Source organism: Branchiostoma floridae, chromosome 11, assembly GCF_000003815.2.
Source record: "Branchiostoma floridae strain S238N-H82 chromosome 11, Bfl_VNyyK, whole genome shotgun sequence".
Lineage (NCBI taxonomy): Eukaryota > Metazoa > Chordata > Leptocardii > Amphioxiformes > Branchiostomatidae > Branchiostoma > Branchiostoma floridae.
In genome coordinates, this window is record NC_049989.1 from 18251196 (window position 1) to 18265828 (window position 14633).

General features: G+C 43.2%; 2 protein-coding genes across 2 annotated transcripts in view; one reads left to right on the forward strand and one right to left on the reverse strand.

Moving 5' to 3' along the window:
• LOC118425303 (protein NLRC5-like) overlaps nucleotides 1-9850 on the reverse strand; it is an 18937-nt gene extending 9087 nt beyond the window's left edge. Inside the window, exon 1 of the mRNA XM_035834109.1 lies at nucleotides 9771-9850. The gene's annotated coding sequence lies outside the window, so the exon portion shown is untranslated. The remainder of the gene's footprint in view (nucleotides 1-9770) is intronic.
• Nucleotides 5381-9343, forward strand: LOC118425304 (uncharacterized protein K02A2.6-like). Its single transcript, XM_035834110.1, has one exon. The coding sequence runs from the start codon at nucleotides 5381-5383 to the stop codon at nucleotides 9341-9343; it is 3963 nt and encodes a 1320-aa protein (XP_035690003.1).
• Nucleotides 9851-14633: the final 4783 nt, after the last annotated feature.

The following is a 14633-nucleotide window of genomic DNA, read 5'->3' on the forward strand; positions in this document are numbered from 1 at the left end:
GTTTGTTATATGTAAGAAACAAATAAACCAAAAAAAAAAACAGACAAACCAAAAAAAAGGTATTTACGATTAGGTATTGTTTTCTTCTTCTGTTTGTTGTTTTTTTGCAACTACAAAATGTCACGTTACATGTTTCTAATTTATACTAGTCACATGCACTATAAAGTGACGGAAATTGATAAAGACGATATGATAGCAATTTACTCACTAAAACTTAAAAGACTTAGTTTTTCTAGCGTAACAAAATTTACAGCTTGGTCATTTTAGTTCCAAACCTTTAGAGATCGCCTTCAAGTCACAACAAATCACCCCTCATAAAAGGGCTACAAATTTTTCAGTAGACTCCCAATGACCTAAATGACCCCAGCGGCATCTTGCGTAGATTTATCGGTCGCCTGTCGGGTAGACTAGCCGTTTTAAACAAGATCTGTTTAGTCTTACACAAACACATTCATAATCCAGCCCCTCTAGCTTTGTCCTGATACTTGCTACATGTAAGCGAACACCACAGGGTGTCTGCTACACCTTCAGTAACCATGGAGACAGCGGTCTGGCCAGTTCATTATTTGTTTGGAAGAGAAGAAGAGCAAGTAGAACAAATGGAGCAAAAACGTTTTCCTTTGTTTCCTTGAGGGTAAATATATAAATAGATTAAGTTTAGACGTTATTCCCTTTTGATTTATCTATGAATATCATTTCCCTTCTTTGTTAAGTATGTTTATGTACATCACTACTACTTTAGTTTGTATGCAATTAGCCCTCGGGCATGAATTTGCAATAAAGATTATAATTATAATAATATGCCCCCCTCCCCACCCCCATTTCGTCACCCCGAAAAGTCTTACATTTCTGTCTAATGTCGCCTACATACCATAGAAATGACCTCTACCCCCTCAGTTCATAATAACGCAGTCATTAGGTATCTATATCTCCTTCTTACCTGTTTCCAGTGATGATTATTACCTCCACACAATCCTCGATCCTCCTGCAAGCGTTCCTCTGGAGCAGCAAGGGGTGAAAGGTCATTTGATACCTGCTTACCCGTTACTTTAAAGTACGTTCCGCCTACACTATTGGGGATTGACGCTATATTTCTATCTGAATTTGGCACTTAGACGGTAGCAATATTTCCCATGCCCATTCATCTTCATTTGAAAACCTTTCCGGATTTTTTTCTGTTTCTTTCATTCTTTTTCCTTCTATTTCTCTTTCTTTTCTTCTTTTTTTTTCCCGTCTTTCTTCTCGTGTTTTTGTATATGGCACGGAAATAAATAACTCGTAACGTAGTCCTAACCAAGTTTGAGTGGAGTGGACAAATAAATATGTCCGTATATACAGCCTGTGCAGTCCAGTAAAAAGCTGGTGTGTTACACCATCATGTGGTTTACCGGGTATTCATTACAAACAAATCCTTTCTGGTCGCCCTGGGCCATTCTTTCAAATATATACTAGTATACAACATTATTGTGACCTGTTATGTGAAGAAAATAAAATTGACCTGTGACATTGTAAGGCCAGCACCTACCACACAAGAGACAATGGAATGCAATTTGTACTTTTATTAAACTCTCTTATGTTCACTAATCAGTTATGTTCTTACATATATGCCATGAGTAACTGAAACAACATTTTATGTCACTTCACAAGATACAGCATCAACTTAGTAAAACAGCCCGGTGCTCCCGACATATACACCCGGCCGCATACCAAACCAATCAAAGTAGTACACTGTATCGGCACAGATCATTTTTCTCACGTACTATCAAAGTCTGGAATGACTTGTGTCATATCGGACAACAGAAATGGTGTTGTAACTATATCAACATTAAAATGTTTTCGTTACAGTAGGTTGATATTGCACGTTGTATTGGTGACTTCTGCTTTGTTGAGTACATGTAACTTAACCTTATAGGGTTAGGTACTTTTTTGAAACGTTCAGTTCTTGTTCTGATACTGTCTCGTGCACAACAAAGTCCAGTCACCGGCCAGACAACGTCATCAGAACAGGAACTGGATGTTTCAGAAAAGGGCCTTACCCTAACGGGTGACGTTACTGAACAAGTACTCACCAGTACTTGATGCAATGTCCACCGTCCTCCTGTTCTAAAGATAACAGAAGTTTGTATGTTTGAACCTTTGTTTTGCTCAAATCGGCCTCCAGGCCGCTTTTCATTGAGGTCATGAGGGAAGAAGCAAGGGTCAGACAAAGTATATAAAAGAGATACAGTTTACATCACAAGTCCTAATGAATCTTGTAAGTCTAATATATACACAATTTTTACATACATGGTATAAAATACCGAATTGTGAAAGCTGCTACATGATTCGAGTCCGTTCATTTCGGTCGATTCCGTTACTTTAAGAGAAAGTAGGTTTCAATTTCAAGGTAGTTATATCACTGCCCGATATGATACATTTACAAGGAAAGACAGTGAGTCCAAGTCCAAGTTCCGCATTCCTCAAATATGTGGGGTTTTCACCGATGTGTTTTACAATGCTTGTCAAACCTGGATTTTTGTGCTGCAGAATAGTCACACTGGTCACACTTGTAGGGTTTCTCACCTGTATGGGTTCTCATATGTTGGGATAAGGTTGACTTTTGAGCTACACTGTACCCACACTCCCCACACATATAGGGCTTATCACCAGTGTGTATGGCTAGATGTTTGTCCAAATTGCATTTTTGTGTAGAAGAATAGTCACACTGGTCACACTTGTAGGGTTTTTCACCGGTATGAGTCCTCATATGATTGGATAAGTGCAACTTTTGAGTTGCTCTGTACCCACACTCCCCACACATGTAGGGTTTGTCGCCAGTGTGTATGGCTAGATGTCGGTTCAAGGTGGACTTATCTGCAGCAGAATAGTCACACTGGTCACACTTGTAGGGTTTGTCACCAGTATGAGTTCTCATATGTATGGATATAGCATATTTGTGAGCTGTCCTGTACCCACATTCCCCACACATGTAGGGTTTGTCACCAGTGTGTTTGGCTAGATGATTGTTCAAGGTGGACTTTTGTACAGCAGAATAGTCACACTGGTCACACTTGTAGGGTTTTACCCCGGTGTGTTTTCTCATATGTTGAGATAAATTAGGCTTCCGAGCTGTCCTGTACCCACACTCCCCACACATGTAGGGCTTATCACCAGTGTGTTTGGCTAGATGTTGGTCCAAATGGTATTTCCTTGTTGCAGAATAGTCACACTGGTCACACTTGTAGGGTTTTTCACCAGTATGAGTTCTTACATGTTCGGTTAAATGAGACTTCTTAGCTGCCCTGTACCCACACTCACCACACATGTAGGGTTTGTCACCAGTGTGTTTTGCTAGATGTTGGTTCAAGGTGGACATAAATCCAGCAGAAAAGTCACACTGGTCACACTTGTAGGGTTTGTCACCGGTATGGGTTCTCATATGTCGGAATAGGTAAGACTTGTAAGCTGCCCTGTACCCACACTCCCCACACATGTAGGGTTTGTCACCAGTGTGTTTTGCTAGATGTTGGTTCAAGGTGGACATCCTTGCAGCAGAATAGTCACACTGGTCACACTTGTAGGGTTTGTCACCAGTGTGTTTGGCTAGATGATTGTTCAAGGTGGACTTTTGTACAGCAGAATAGTCACACTGGTCACACTTGTAGGGTTTTACCCCGGTGTGTTTTCTCATATGTTGGGATAAATTAGGCTTCCGAGCTGTCCTGTACGCACACTCCCCACACATGTAGGGCTTATCACCAGTGTGTTTGGCTAGATGTTGGTCCAAATGGTATTTCCTTGTTGCAGAATAGTCACACTGGTCACACTTGTAGGGTTTTTCACCAGTATGAGTTCTTATATGTTCGGTTAAATGAGACTTATTAGCTGCCCTGTACCCACACTCCCCACACATGTAAGGCTTATCACCAGTGTTTGCTTTCGGTTGACTGACCAAACTGTTTTTGCTCGCTGTTGGCTGGTATTCGGTTTTACTTGCCTCCCGGTCACGTAGACATCCAGTGGGAGACCCATAACCGAGATTCTGGGGAACAGCAGTAGGAGACCCATCACATGCCTCTGCCATGTCGAACGTAAAGGAACAATATCTAAAAATTAGAAAGAAGAAAAAAATTAATTAAAACTGCATAGATAAAGTTTGGAAGCAAACAAATAATATTTCCCTTTACATGAGATAGTCCAACAAGCTATTTACCCCTTGGTGTTTTCTTTTTCTATTTGTGCGTTTTTGCAATTACAATATACATGCATATATATATATTTATATATATATATATATATATATATATATATATATATATATATATATTTGTGTGTGTTTTCAATATGCTAGTCACGTTGACTATACATTGATGATGAAAACCATACGATAAAAATCAAGTGATGAAAATCGTATAATAAATAAGCAATTTCTTCACAACGAGGGATTATTTTTTCCTCTATCGTCACAAAGTTTACAGCTCCAAGCCTTTTGTGATTGCATACAACACATAACAAATCACCTGTTATAGAAGCGCCACCCATTTTACGATAGACTCTCCCAATGACCTAAATGACCCCGGCGGCATCTTGTGTAGATTTATCGGGCACCTGTCTGGTAGACTAGTCGTTTTAAACAAGATCTGTTTAGGCCCTAATGTTACACAGAGTAAGAATAGAGCTAACACCCCTACCCATTGTAATAGAATAGCCCATCATGCATATTCAGAAGCAAGCCACCAAGAGAAGCTGAGACCTGAGATTCTCCCTCTTTGCCATCTGGACTGCATTGAGCATATACACGCTTTGTACGTACTAACCATAAGTAGAATAAAACCATGGAAATGCAGTGAATCTGTGGTAATTCATGACGTACAAAGTAACATGGTGTCAGAAGTGCCCTTCAGCAAGTTGAGGAGAAACTGAGAAGGCGAAACGGACCCGAAAAGGAGCAGAAGACAGAAGAAGAAGACAGAAGAAGACAGTCTCAAGTCAAGACGGAAGGACAGAGAGAGCCAAAGTCGACTGCTAAGGAGGCAGCTAAGTCTAATGTCTTTCTTCAAAGATAGCATCCAAAGAATGCTAGTCTAAAGAGCTCCAGAGAACTTGAATGTGAAGAATTGTGAAGAATTTCCATTGTGAAATTGTGAAGAATTTCTAGACAGTCTGAGCCAGGCATGTGCGCAGGCATAACGGCTCCATTGTCTTAGCGTGTCCTAGTTCCAAGGACAAATTCCTTACCGTCTGGAAAGTTGACAGGTAGGAACTCTGCTAAAGAGCATGATCTAAGGTCAGAGGTGCCAGGAACAAGCATATGTCAATGTCTAGTTACCGTGCCGGCAAGTGACAGCATCAAAACAAGCACAGGCGGCAGGTCAGGCAAAGGACATTTGTTGAAGTAAACATGGCAGATAGTCGTCTATTACCGGTGCCCAAACCTGTAGAAATGACAGGAGATGTATCAGAAAATTGGGAAATTTTCAAAGATGAATGGGCCAGCTATGAGATTGCTACAGAGAAGAACAAGAAACCAAAGGAAATCCGAGTAGCAACACTGAAGACCGTAATTGGTAGAGATTGCCTGGACATTCTAAGGAACTTAGATATTCCAGCAGACCCTGGTCAGCCAGATGCAGACCCCAGGCAAGACCCAGATAAGATTATAGACGCCTTAGATAAGCACTTCAAGCCTCTGAAGAACACTGTATACGAGAGATACAAGTTCAATACCTGTGAACAAGCACCAGGAGAAAGTATTGAAGTGTACGTGGCTCGCTTGAGGAAACTAGTGTCTACATGTGAGTATGGCGCTCTGAAAGAGGAGATGCTGCGCGATAGAATCGTGCTCGGAATCTGCGATAACAAGGTGAGAATGCGACTGTTAAAGCAGAAAAACCTCACATTGCAAGCAGCACTAGAAGAGTGCAAGACAAGTGAGACAACAAACAAACAGATCAAGGCAATGCAGACTGCAGAGACAGTGCATTATGCCAAGACAAAGCCAAATCCAAGTCAAGGCAAAGCAAAGACAAAGTTCCAGCAGCCACACAGAAGGATGCAACCACAAGTTAACAACTGCGGTTACTGTGGAAGAGCCCATGCTAGAGACAAGGGTAAATGCCCAGCATTTGGAAAGAAATGCGCGAAGTGCGATAGGCCCAACCACTTCGCCCGAGTTTGCAAAGCATCCAGCAAGAAGATAAACATGGTACAAGACAACGTGGCAGAAGATGACGAAGAAGTGTACACTGTAGGCTCTGTGTCAAGCAATAACAAGAAATGGTACATAGACCTGAAGATGAGTGATGGAAAATCTCTAAGCTGTCAGATTGACACAGGAGCTACATGCAATGTGATTAGCGAAGATGACTTCCGGAAGTTCGGGCACAAGATGAAACCAAGTAAAGCCAGATTGAAGCTATATGATGGTTCTATCCTTAAGCCAGTAGGGCAAGGCATCTTGAAGACGAGACATCAAGACAGTATCATAGATCTGGAATTCCAGATTGTCAAGACACGTCAGAATCCTCTACTGTCAGCTGAAACATGTACCAAATTAGGACTGATCACCCTAAACACGGTCAACCAAGTCAACAACAGCAAGACAGAACAGATAGTTGAGGAGTACGCAGGCGTCTTTGAAGGATTGGGATGCCTCCCAGGAGAATATCACATTGAGATTGACAAAGAAGCAAAACCAGTACAGCATCTACCACGACGGGTACCTGTTCCTTTGAAAGCGGAACTGAAGAAGAAAATCGACGAACTAGAGAAGAAACAAGTGATTGCCAGAGTCACGAAACCGACGGAGTGGATCTCAAGTATGGTTGTCGTAAAGAAACCAGGCAAGATGAGAATATGCCTAGACCCCAAGGATCTTAACATGGCACTACACCGACCGAAGTACCAGATCCCCACCCTTGATGAAGTCCTACCAAGGCTTGCCAAGGCCAAAGTGTTCTCAGTGCTAGATGCCAAAGACGGATTTTGGCAGGTCAAGTTAGATGAGGAGAGCAGCTATCTAACCACATTTTGGACGCCGTTCGGCCGATTCCGGTGGTGTCGCATGCCCTTTGGGATTTCCACCGCTCCTGAAGAATACCAAAGAAGACAGCACGAGGTACTGGAAGGTCTACAGGGAGTTGACGTCATCGCTGATGACATACTGGTCTTCGGATGTGGTGAAACTGAAGAAGAAGCTGACAGAGACCACGATGAAAATCTGCGTAACCTGCTCAAACGCGCACGAGAGAAGAATCTGAAACTAAACAAGCGAAAATTGAGGCTCAAGTTAAAGCAAGTGCCATACATGGGACAGCTACTAACGGCAGATGGCCTGAAACCAGACCCAGAAAAGGTCAAGGCTATCACAGAGATGAAGACGCCAGATGATCTCCGATCTCTACAGAGGTTCCTCGGAATGGTCAATTACCTCGCTAAGTTCTTGCCACACCTGTCTGATGTGTGCGAACCACTGAGACGGCTAACAGACAAAGACGCAGTCTGGGTATGGCTTGAAACACATGACCAAGCAGTGAAAGAGGTCAAGAAGCTGGTGACAGCACAGCCAGTACTACAATACTACGACGTAGAGAAAGAGGTGACCATACAGGGAGATGCAAGCGACAAGGGACTTGGAGCGGCGCTCCTGCAGGAAGGACGCCCGGTAGCGTATGCTTCGCGAGCTCTAACCCCGACAGAACAGAACTATGCGCAGATCGAGAAAGAGTGCTTAGCAATTGTCTTTGCAGCACAGAAGTTCAACCAGTACATCCACGGCCGAGAAGTGGTAACTGTACAATCAGATCACAAGCCTTTGGAAGTGATTTTTAAGAAGCCTCTCCTCGACGCACCGAAGAGGCTACAAAGAATGATGCTCCGTCTGCAGAAATACCACCTAAAGGTGACGTACCGTAAAGGTTCAGAAATGTATATCGCAGACACTCTCTCAAGAGCCTACCTGACGAGGACCATGAACGAGACTAGGCGAGACGAGTATGAGATACTCAAGATCCAGGAAGCAAAGAAAGAGGATCAAGAAATCGAACAAGTAACACCCGCTGAGTACATCCAAGTGTCCGATATGACGATAGACAGGGTACGTCGACACACTCAGCAAGATGAAGTCATGAGAGAATTGATGAAGACAATAAAGAAAGGATGGCCAGAAAACAAGACGCAGCTTAAGAAAGAAGTCCGTGACTATTGGACATTCAGGGACGAAGTCAGCATGCACGATGGCATTGTATACAAGGGACAAGCGATAGTCGTCCCAGCAGAGCTGCGAGAAGAGATGATACAGAAGACACATGCCAGCCACCAAGGAGCAGAAGCATGTATCAGACGAGCCAGAGAAACCATATTCTGGCCTGGGATGAGTGCACAACTGCGAGAAAGAATCGGACGATGTGACATCTGCAAAACCTATCAGCCGAAGCAGCAGAGGGAACCGCTCATGCCACATCCAACTCCAACAACGCCATGGAGCAGAGTGTCGATGGATCTGATGACATTGGAAAACCGACACTATCTGATCACAGTAGATAACTACTCCGACTACTGGGAGATAGACGAGCTTCACCAGAATACCACAGCCAAGAATGTGATACACAAGACCAAGCAGAACTTCAGCAGACATGGAATACCCATGGAAGTTGTCACCGACAACGGACCCCAGTTTGCATCAGAGGAGTTCAAGCAATTCGCAAAGACGTGGAACTTTCGACATGTGACAACATCACCGTATCACAGTCAAGCCAACGGCAAAGCAGAATCGGCAGTAAAGATTGCCAAGAACCTGCTTAAGAAAGCAGCAGCAGATGGACAGGACCCCTGGGTCTCCATCTTGGCATGGAGGAACACTCCAACACAAGGACAAGGCAGCAGTCCTACGCAACGACTAATGTCAAGAAGGACGCGAACGCAAGTGCCAATCAACACACAAGCACTAGAGCCAAAGGTAGTACCGAACGTCCACAATAACATCAACAAGAGAAAGGCCAGAGCGAAGAGGTATTACGACAAAGGCACGAGAAGTCTTCCACCAATACAACCAGGACAACAAGTGCGTGTAGAGTTAACACCACAGAAAGCAGCACAGTGGAAATATGGCACGTGTGTGCAACGTGTAGCACCAAAGTCGTACGAAGTAGAAGTCGACGGAGCCAAGTACAGGAGAAACCGAAAGCACATACGCGACACAACAGAAGAACAGAAACCATCAACAGATGTAGATGAGACAACAACAGCTCCAGCAACTGCAACACCAGAGTCGACAGCAGAAACAACGACAACTACGACTGAACCAACGCCGTATGTCACACGGTCAGGCCGAACTGTAAAAGCGCCAGACCGTATGGACTTGTAAAATGAACTGGAAACAAAACTATGATCATGGACTGTGAATGGACAACGAATATGGACACTGGACTTTGATAGATTTCAAGTTTAGTGATAATGCATGCCAGTTAAAGATAATGCATGCCAGTTAAAGATAATGCATGAAAGTTCAAGAGAAAGGAACTAACATATTTTGTAAAGAAAAGGGGATGTTACACAGAGTAAGAATAGAGCTAACACCCCTACCCATTGTAATAGAATAGCCCATCATGCATATTCAGAAGCAAGCCACCAAGAGAAGCTGAGACCTGAGACTCTCCCTCTTTGCCATCTGGACTGCATTGAGCATATACACGCTTTGTACGTACTAACCATAAGTAGAATAAAACCATGGAAATGCAGTGAATCTGTGGTAATTCATGACGTACAAAGTAACAGACGGGAGCTGTACTTACTTTCTTCGTTTTTGGCAACAGAAAACTTCTTGAGAACTTCTTGAAGCCGACTTTGATAACTTCTTTATCCGCTTTCCGCCATCTTGGAACGTTGAACATTGTATTGCAGGTTTGGGGTGGTAGTAAAGTGTTAGCTATGCAATGAAACAAAACAAAGTTTTTAGTTACACAAACAAATACCTAAACATCGGTATTTAAAGATCAATCAAAATACTTCTACAATATTGCACATTGTGCAGAGGAGTATGGTATAATGTGAAATACTATCTGCTGTTACTCATGCGGGTTAAAAATGGACTGTTCCGTGAAGAAACCACCGAATCGCCAGAGAGCAAGATTTTGGCCGTAGCCTGATATCCAGCCGTAATTTAGGTCATATAGCTCTCGAGTCTCTTCTCTCCTCTTTGCAATTACAAAGATGAGAGAAGAGACTCGGGAGCTATATTACGGCTGGATATCAGGCTAAGATTTTGGCGGCACTTCTGGGGTGAGGCCCTTGTATTAGATTGCAGTTTTTTTATTACCTTGTATGAATTCCCTAAAGGACCGATTCCGGTCACACTTCAGGGACCTTTGCTCTTTTTTAAGTTGCTGAGTTGGGACGTTTTGCAAAAGATGTTTTAAAGAGATTACTATTTTCAAGTGATTCATTTCATTAGGTCATGATTAGTTAATTCGCGTTTCATGTTGACCATGTCACGAGTCCCGTCTGGTCTTTGACTGTTCTTCTATCTCTAGGTAGGGTCCAAATGAATAACACCAAGCACAGCTGTACTTTCTGATGGTTTATTCACTCCGTTATGTTTATTTCTGTTTTCTTTAAACAGCGGGTTGGACGCACTCAGTGCTTAGCGCACTGCGTTCCCTGTACAGAATACCATGCACAGAATAACATAAACAAAGAAATAAGAGAACTAAACGATCAACAAACCACAAAAATCAATCAGAATCGTAAGTCTCGTAAGTCAGCAAAATTAATGTGGTATGCCGGGCCAGGAGGTCAGAGATCAGCAGTGATGTCTTAGCAGTTTCTTGTTGAACGACAGGCCAGAAAGGGCCACTTTAACCATAGGGGGCAGCTCGTTCCAAGCAAACGCACCCCTGTATGCAAATGTCCTACGGCCGGCTTCAAGTCTGACTAACGCTGTTGTAATGTGTAATGTAATGTGTTATTCTGATCATAACTAGCACTAATCTCCAACCAGAACTATCGGGGGCAAAAAAAATAAGTAACTAAGCTTAAGGGCTATTGAAATAGTGTAGGGGGGCAGTTGCACACTGTTTAGCCTTTGGATATTGTCTTTGTCGCCGATAGATCTGCTAGGAGATTAAACTAGCAGCCCATGTTACAGTGGTGCTTTAAAAAACTTCTGTATTGTGTTGTTTTGATGTTTTACTGGAGCTATCACGATAACATACTTTAAACCTGACGCATGGCTTCTTCAACCCGCAACACGTGTTCAACAAGGTGCAGGGCGGGCCGGACTCCATCGTGCGCGGACTGGCCAGCATGCCGCATGAGAAGTTTGACCGCTGAACATCGTCAGCGGCTTGACCAAGAACCGGACAGGCGGTTTCGCTGTTGGTTGTCTTCTGCGTCGGAGGATGTTTATTCAGAACAGTAGTAAGAAATCAAAGGGTACATCCAAACAGGAGGTTTCGCTGTTGGATGTCCCTATGTAGGAGGATGTGAATAAAAGAAAATGAGTACCCAGCTTCGGCTCGGGCCGTCCTTCGGATAGGACGTTAAATGGAAGTCCCGTGTTTGGGGAGAGCAACACCCCAAGCACGTTAAAGAACCCGCCACATGTGCGAACATCCAACATGTGCAGCCCTCGTAACCCCTGCTTCGCCTATTGGGTCAGTTAGTCCTCACTCATAGTGAGCAATTGGGCTGGTCTCAATCATGATGTTTCTGACCTGGGGCGAAGAGTTGCTGTTACAGTTCCAATCATGTAACCCGTAACCTTGAGTGGCCTTCAGGCCTTGTTACGTGGTGACCATTGAGTAAAAAAAAAAGGCATTGGTTTTAGACTGAAATTATGTGTATGTGGCCCTGGATGCTAAATATTTACAGGTTTGTGATAGCAAAACCTGTATTATTTTTTCTCAGGACAATGTTTTTTGAAAATGAAAAAAGGACAGGTGAATCCGAGAAGCAACAAATAAAATTGGTGAGGCCTTAACAAAGAAAATACCACAATGGTCCATGATTATTCAGCTTGCCCGCCTGTAGTTGGAGGTAGGAGGCGGTTTTAATGGCTAACCGCACTTCTGCGTGTCACACGTGTGTGGTGGCGACTCTCATCGTTAGGAAAGGTTACAGAATGAGATGCACCTCATCAGAGGGCCAGTCGGGCGTGAAGGTTTAATAATTGAATGGTTGAGTGAATGCAAACGCTATTTTTGCAACGTCGGGTCAAGTACAGGTCAGAGCAAGACATGTAGAAAGTTTAAAATACAAACAAATGGCAGCTAACTTGGATATTATGTAAATACGCCATTTACATAACAGCCCGCTGTCCCTATGTTCTCAAAAAGGCTATCTGAAGTACCTTATCTACTTCGAGCATGTACATGTACATGTACAAGGACAAGACTTCAAGTGCTTTCATATGGCCGCCGCTCACTCAGACAGTCCAACGAAGCCTACTTGGAGTTTCCTCTAAACGAGATATAATGTCGTGAAGTGTCTCCCTGACCCAATTGCGCTCCTTTTATACCGGTAATGTACCCTTGGATTTCTCCATGCACATGTATCAGGTGCTTTATAATTATTAATCATTGCTCTTGAAATTGATCTCACGCTTCACCGAAAGGTGCAAATCCACAGAAAGGGGTGTTATTTTCCACTACAGATAATGGTTTTAGGAAGTAAAAAAGGCATGCTACTTCATAGTATTCGATGAAGTACCCACTAGTCATGCGTGCATAAAAAAATCCTTTGATATTCTAAGAACCTCCCCAAGCACCCTGTAATTAAATCATAATCTTGGCCTTTGGCTGAATACAACGTGTCTTATGTATCTAAGATCTTTACTTACATGTATGTTTGAAAAGTGTTAGAACGAAAGGCAACTAATGCCAACGTGGTATATATGTGATCGACTCTTGTTTTTTTTAAATCCCAATTTCATACGAGCGATCGCTGCTGTTGTTTATATCCGGGGTATTCGACGGCTGGTGCCTACCAGAACGTCAGTAGATTGAATTGAAAATTGATATTTAGATAAGCAGATCAAATTACTGGTTAATATGTAAATCAATCTTTTGCCAAACACCTGCTTTTTGCCTACCATTGCGTCACCGTGACATCATCGCGATCGCTCGTATTCGTAAAGCCTCTTTCTTCCGTCGATAGCGCTTTTCAAACACACCCATCACTGTTAGTCTAAATAGGATCCAGGACATTAAAGCATGGGCTTGTCTATTACGGTCATTAAAGGCGAATGATCGGACTCGAAATAGCATCCTAGAAAGCATCTATTTCAATTACTTCCGTGCTAAAGCTGCTCCGGCTAAACTGTCCTGTCGGTCAGACTCTGTATCTGTATCTGCATCAGATTCTATATATAATACAGCTGGTATAATCGCCCTTCGGCGTAACACACAAGCTTCGCAGGCACGCAGCGCGGCAGAAGCTATTTAACGTTATATTACACTGAACGACCTGACACACCTAGCTTTTGCACATCTATCTGCAAGTGTTCTTTATAACTATCCAGAGAAGATGCCCTTACTGTGCTTGGTGATAACAAATTCCACTCTACGATAGTTCTGGTAAAGTAGGAATTTTTGAACACATCAATCCTAGGTTGGTAACTCTGGTACTTGAAGGCATGACTGTTTCATGTTCCTTTTTGATCTGGTATTAGAAACGTATCAATCGGTACATCCACTAGTTTCTTAGTCATATTGTACACCATACAAAATGTAATTATATCCGACTAACAGATGTTGTAAGATTGAAACGCTAAGCGGCGCGGTTTGACAGGATAAGACGGAGCTTTGTTCCGAGTCCTTACGATCTGCATCAGCACCGCGGGCTTTGAGGTCCTCTTTCGAAGATGGGCTCGATTTGGCCAGCACCCAACTGCACTCCCGGTAAAATACATGGCCCGTTTCAAGTTTCTACATTCAGTGAGTCAGAAATAGATGTTTCAAACATGTCTCTATCTATTTTGCAATGGTATTTTGCCATGTAATGTGTTCGACGTGTGGCTCTCATAAAATCATGTGACCTCCATTTACGGCACATGTATTATCATAGCGACATCTTGATGCAAACTATAACCATCAAAGGAAATTATTCTTTTCCACGTGTCTTGCATCCTTGTATCTCTAACAAAAGTGTATCGCGTTCGCTTCTTGTATACCCTGTCCTTGGTGCTGACTTTCGCTCCGCTTTCCAATACCGAATACCGTACCTTAGAGACACAGTGGATAACAACCCACTGCTGCTTGCCGCTTACCGGTCCCTTGACCGGGAGTGGTCGTGGGGTGCTTTGCTGCTGAGCACACTGCCTCCCCCCATCTCTCCCTGTCGTGAGCCAGTGCTTGGGTGCTGGCGAGGGGCAGGCCGGTCCATTCTTTAATGTTGTAGTCCCATTTCTTTCTCTGTCTGCCTCGTCTTCTCTTCCCTTCTACTGTTCCTTGTAATATGACATTTGCTTGTAATGTGACCCACTGCTCCTACGGCCTTGAAAATCTTAAGGATATTTCGACTTCCTTCTTAGTAATCCAAAGTTAAGTTAAGTTAAAGTTGCCCATGTATCTGTAACAGATGCCTAGGAATGGTGCCTATCTCCATTTCTGTAGCCCTTGGGCCACACATTTGTGTAAGCTACTACAGTAGGGGGCTAG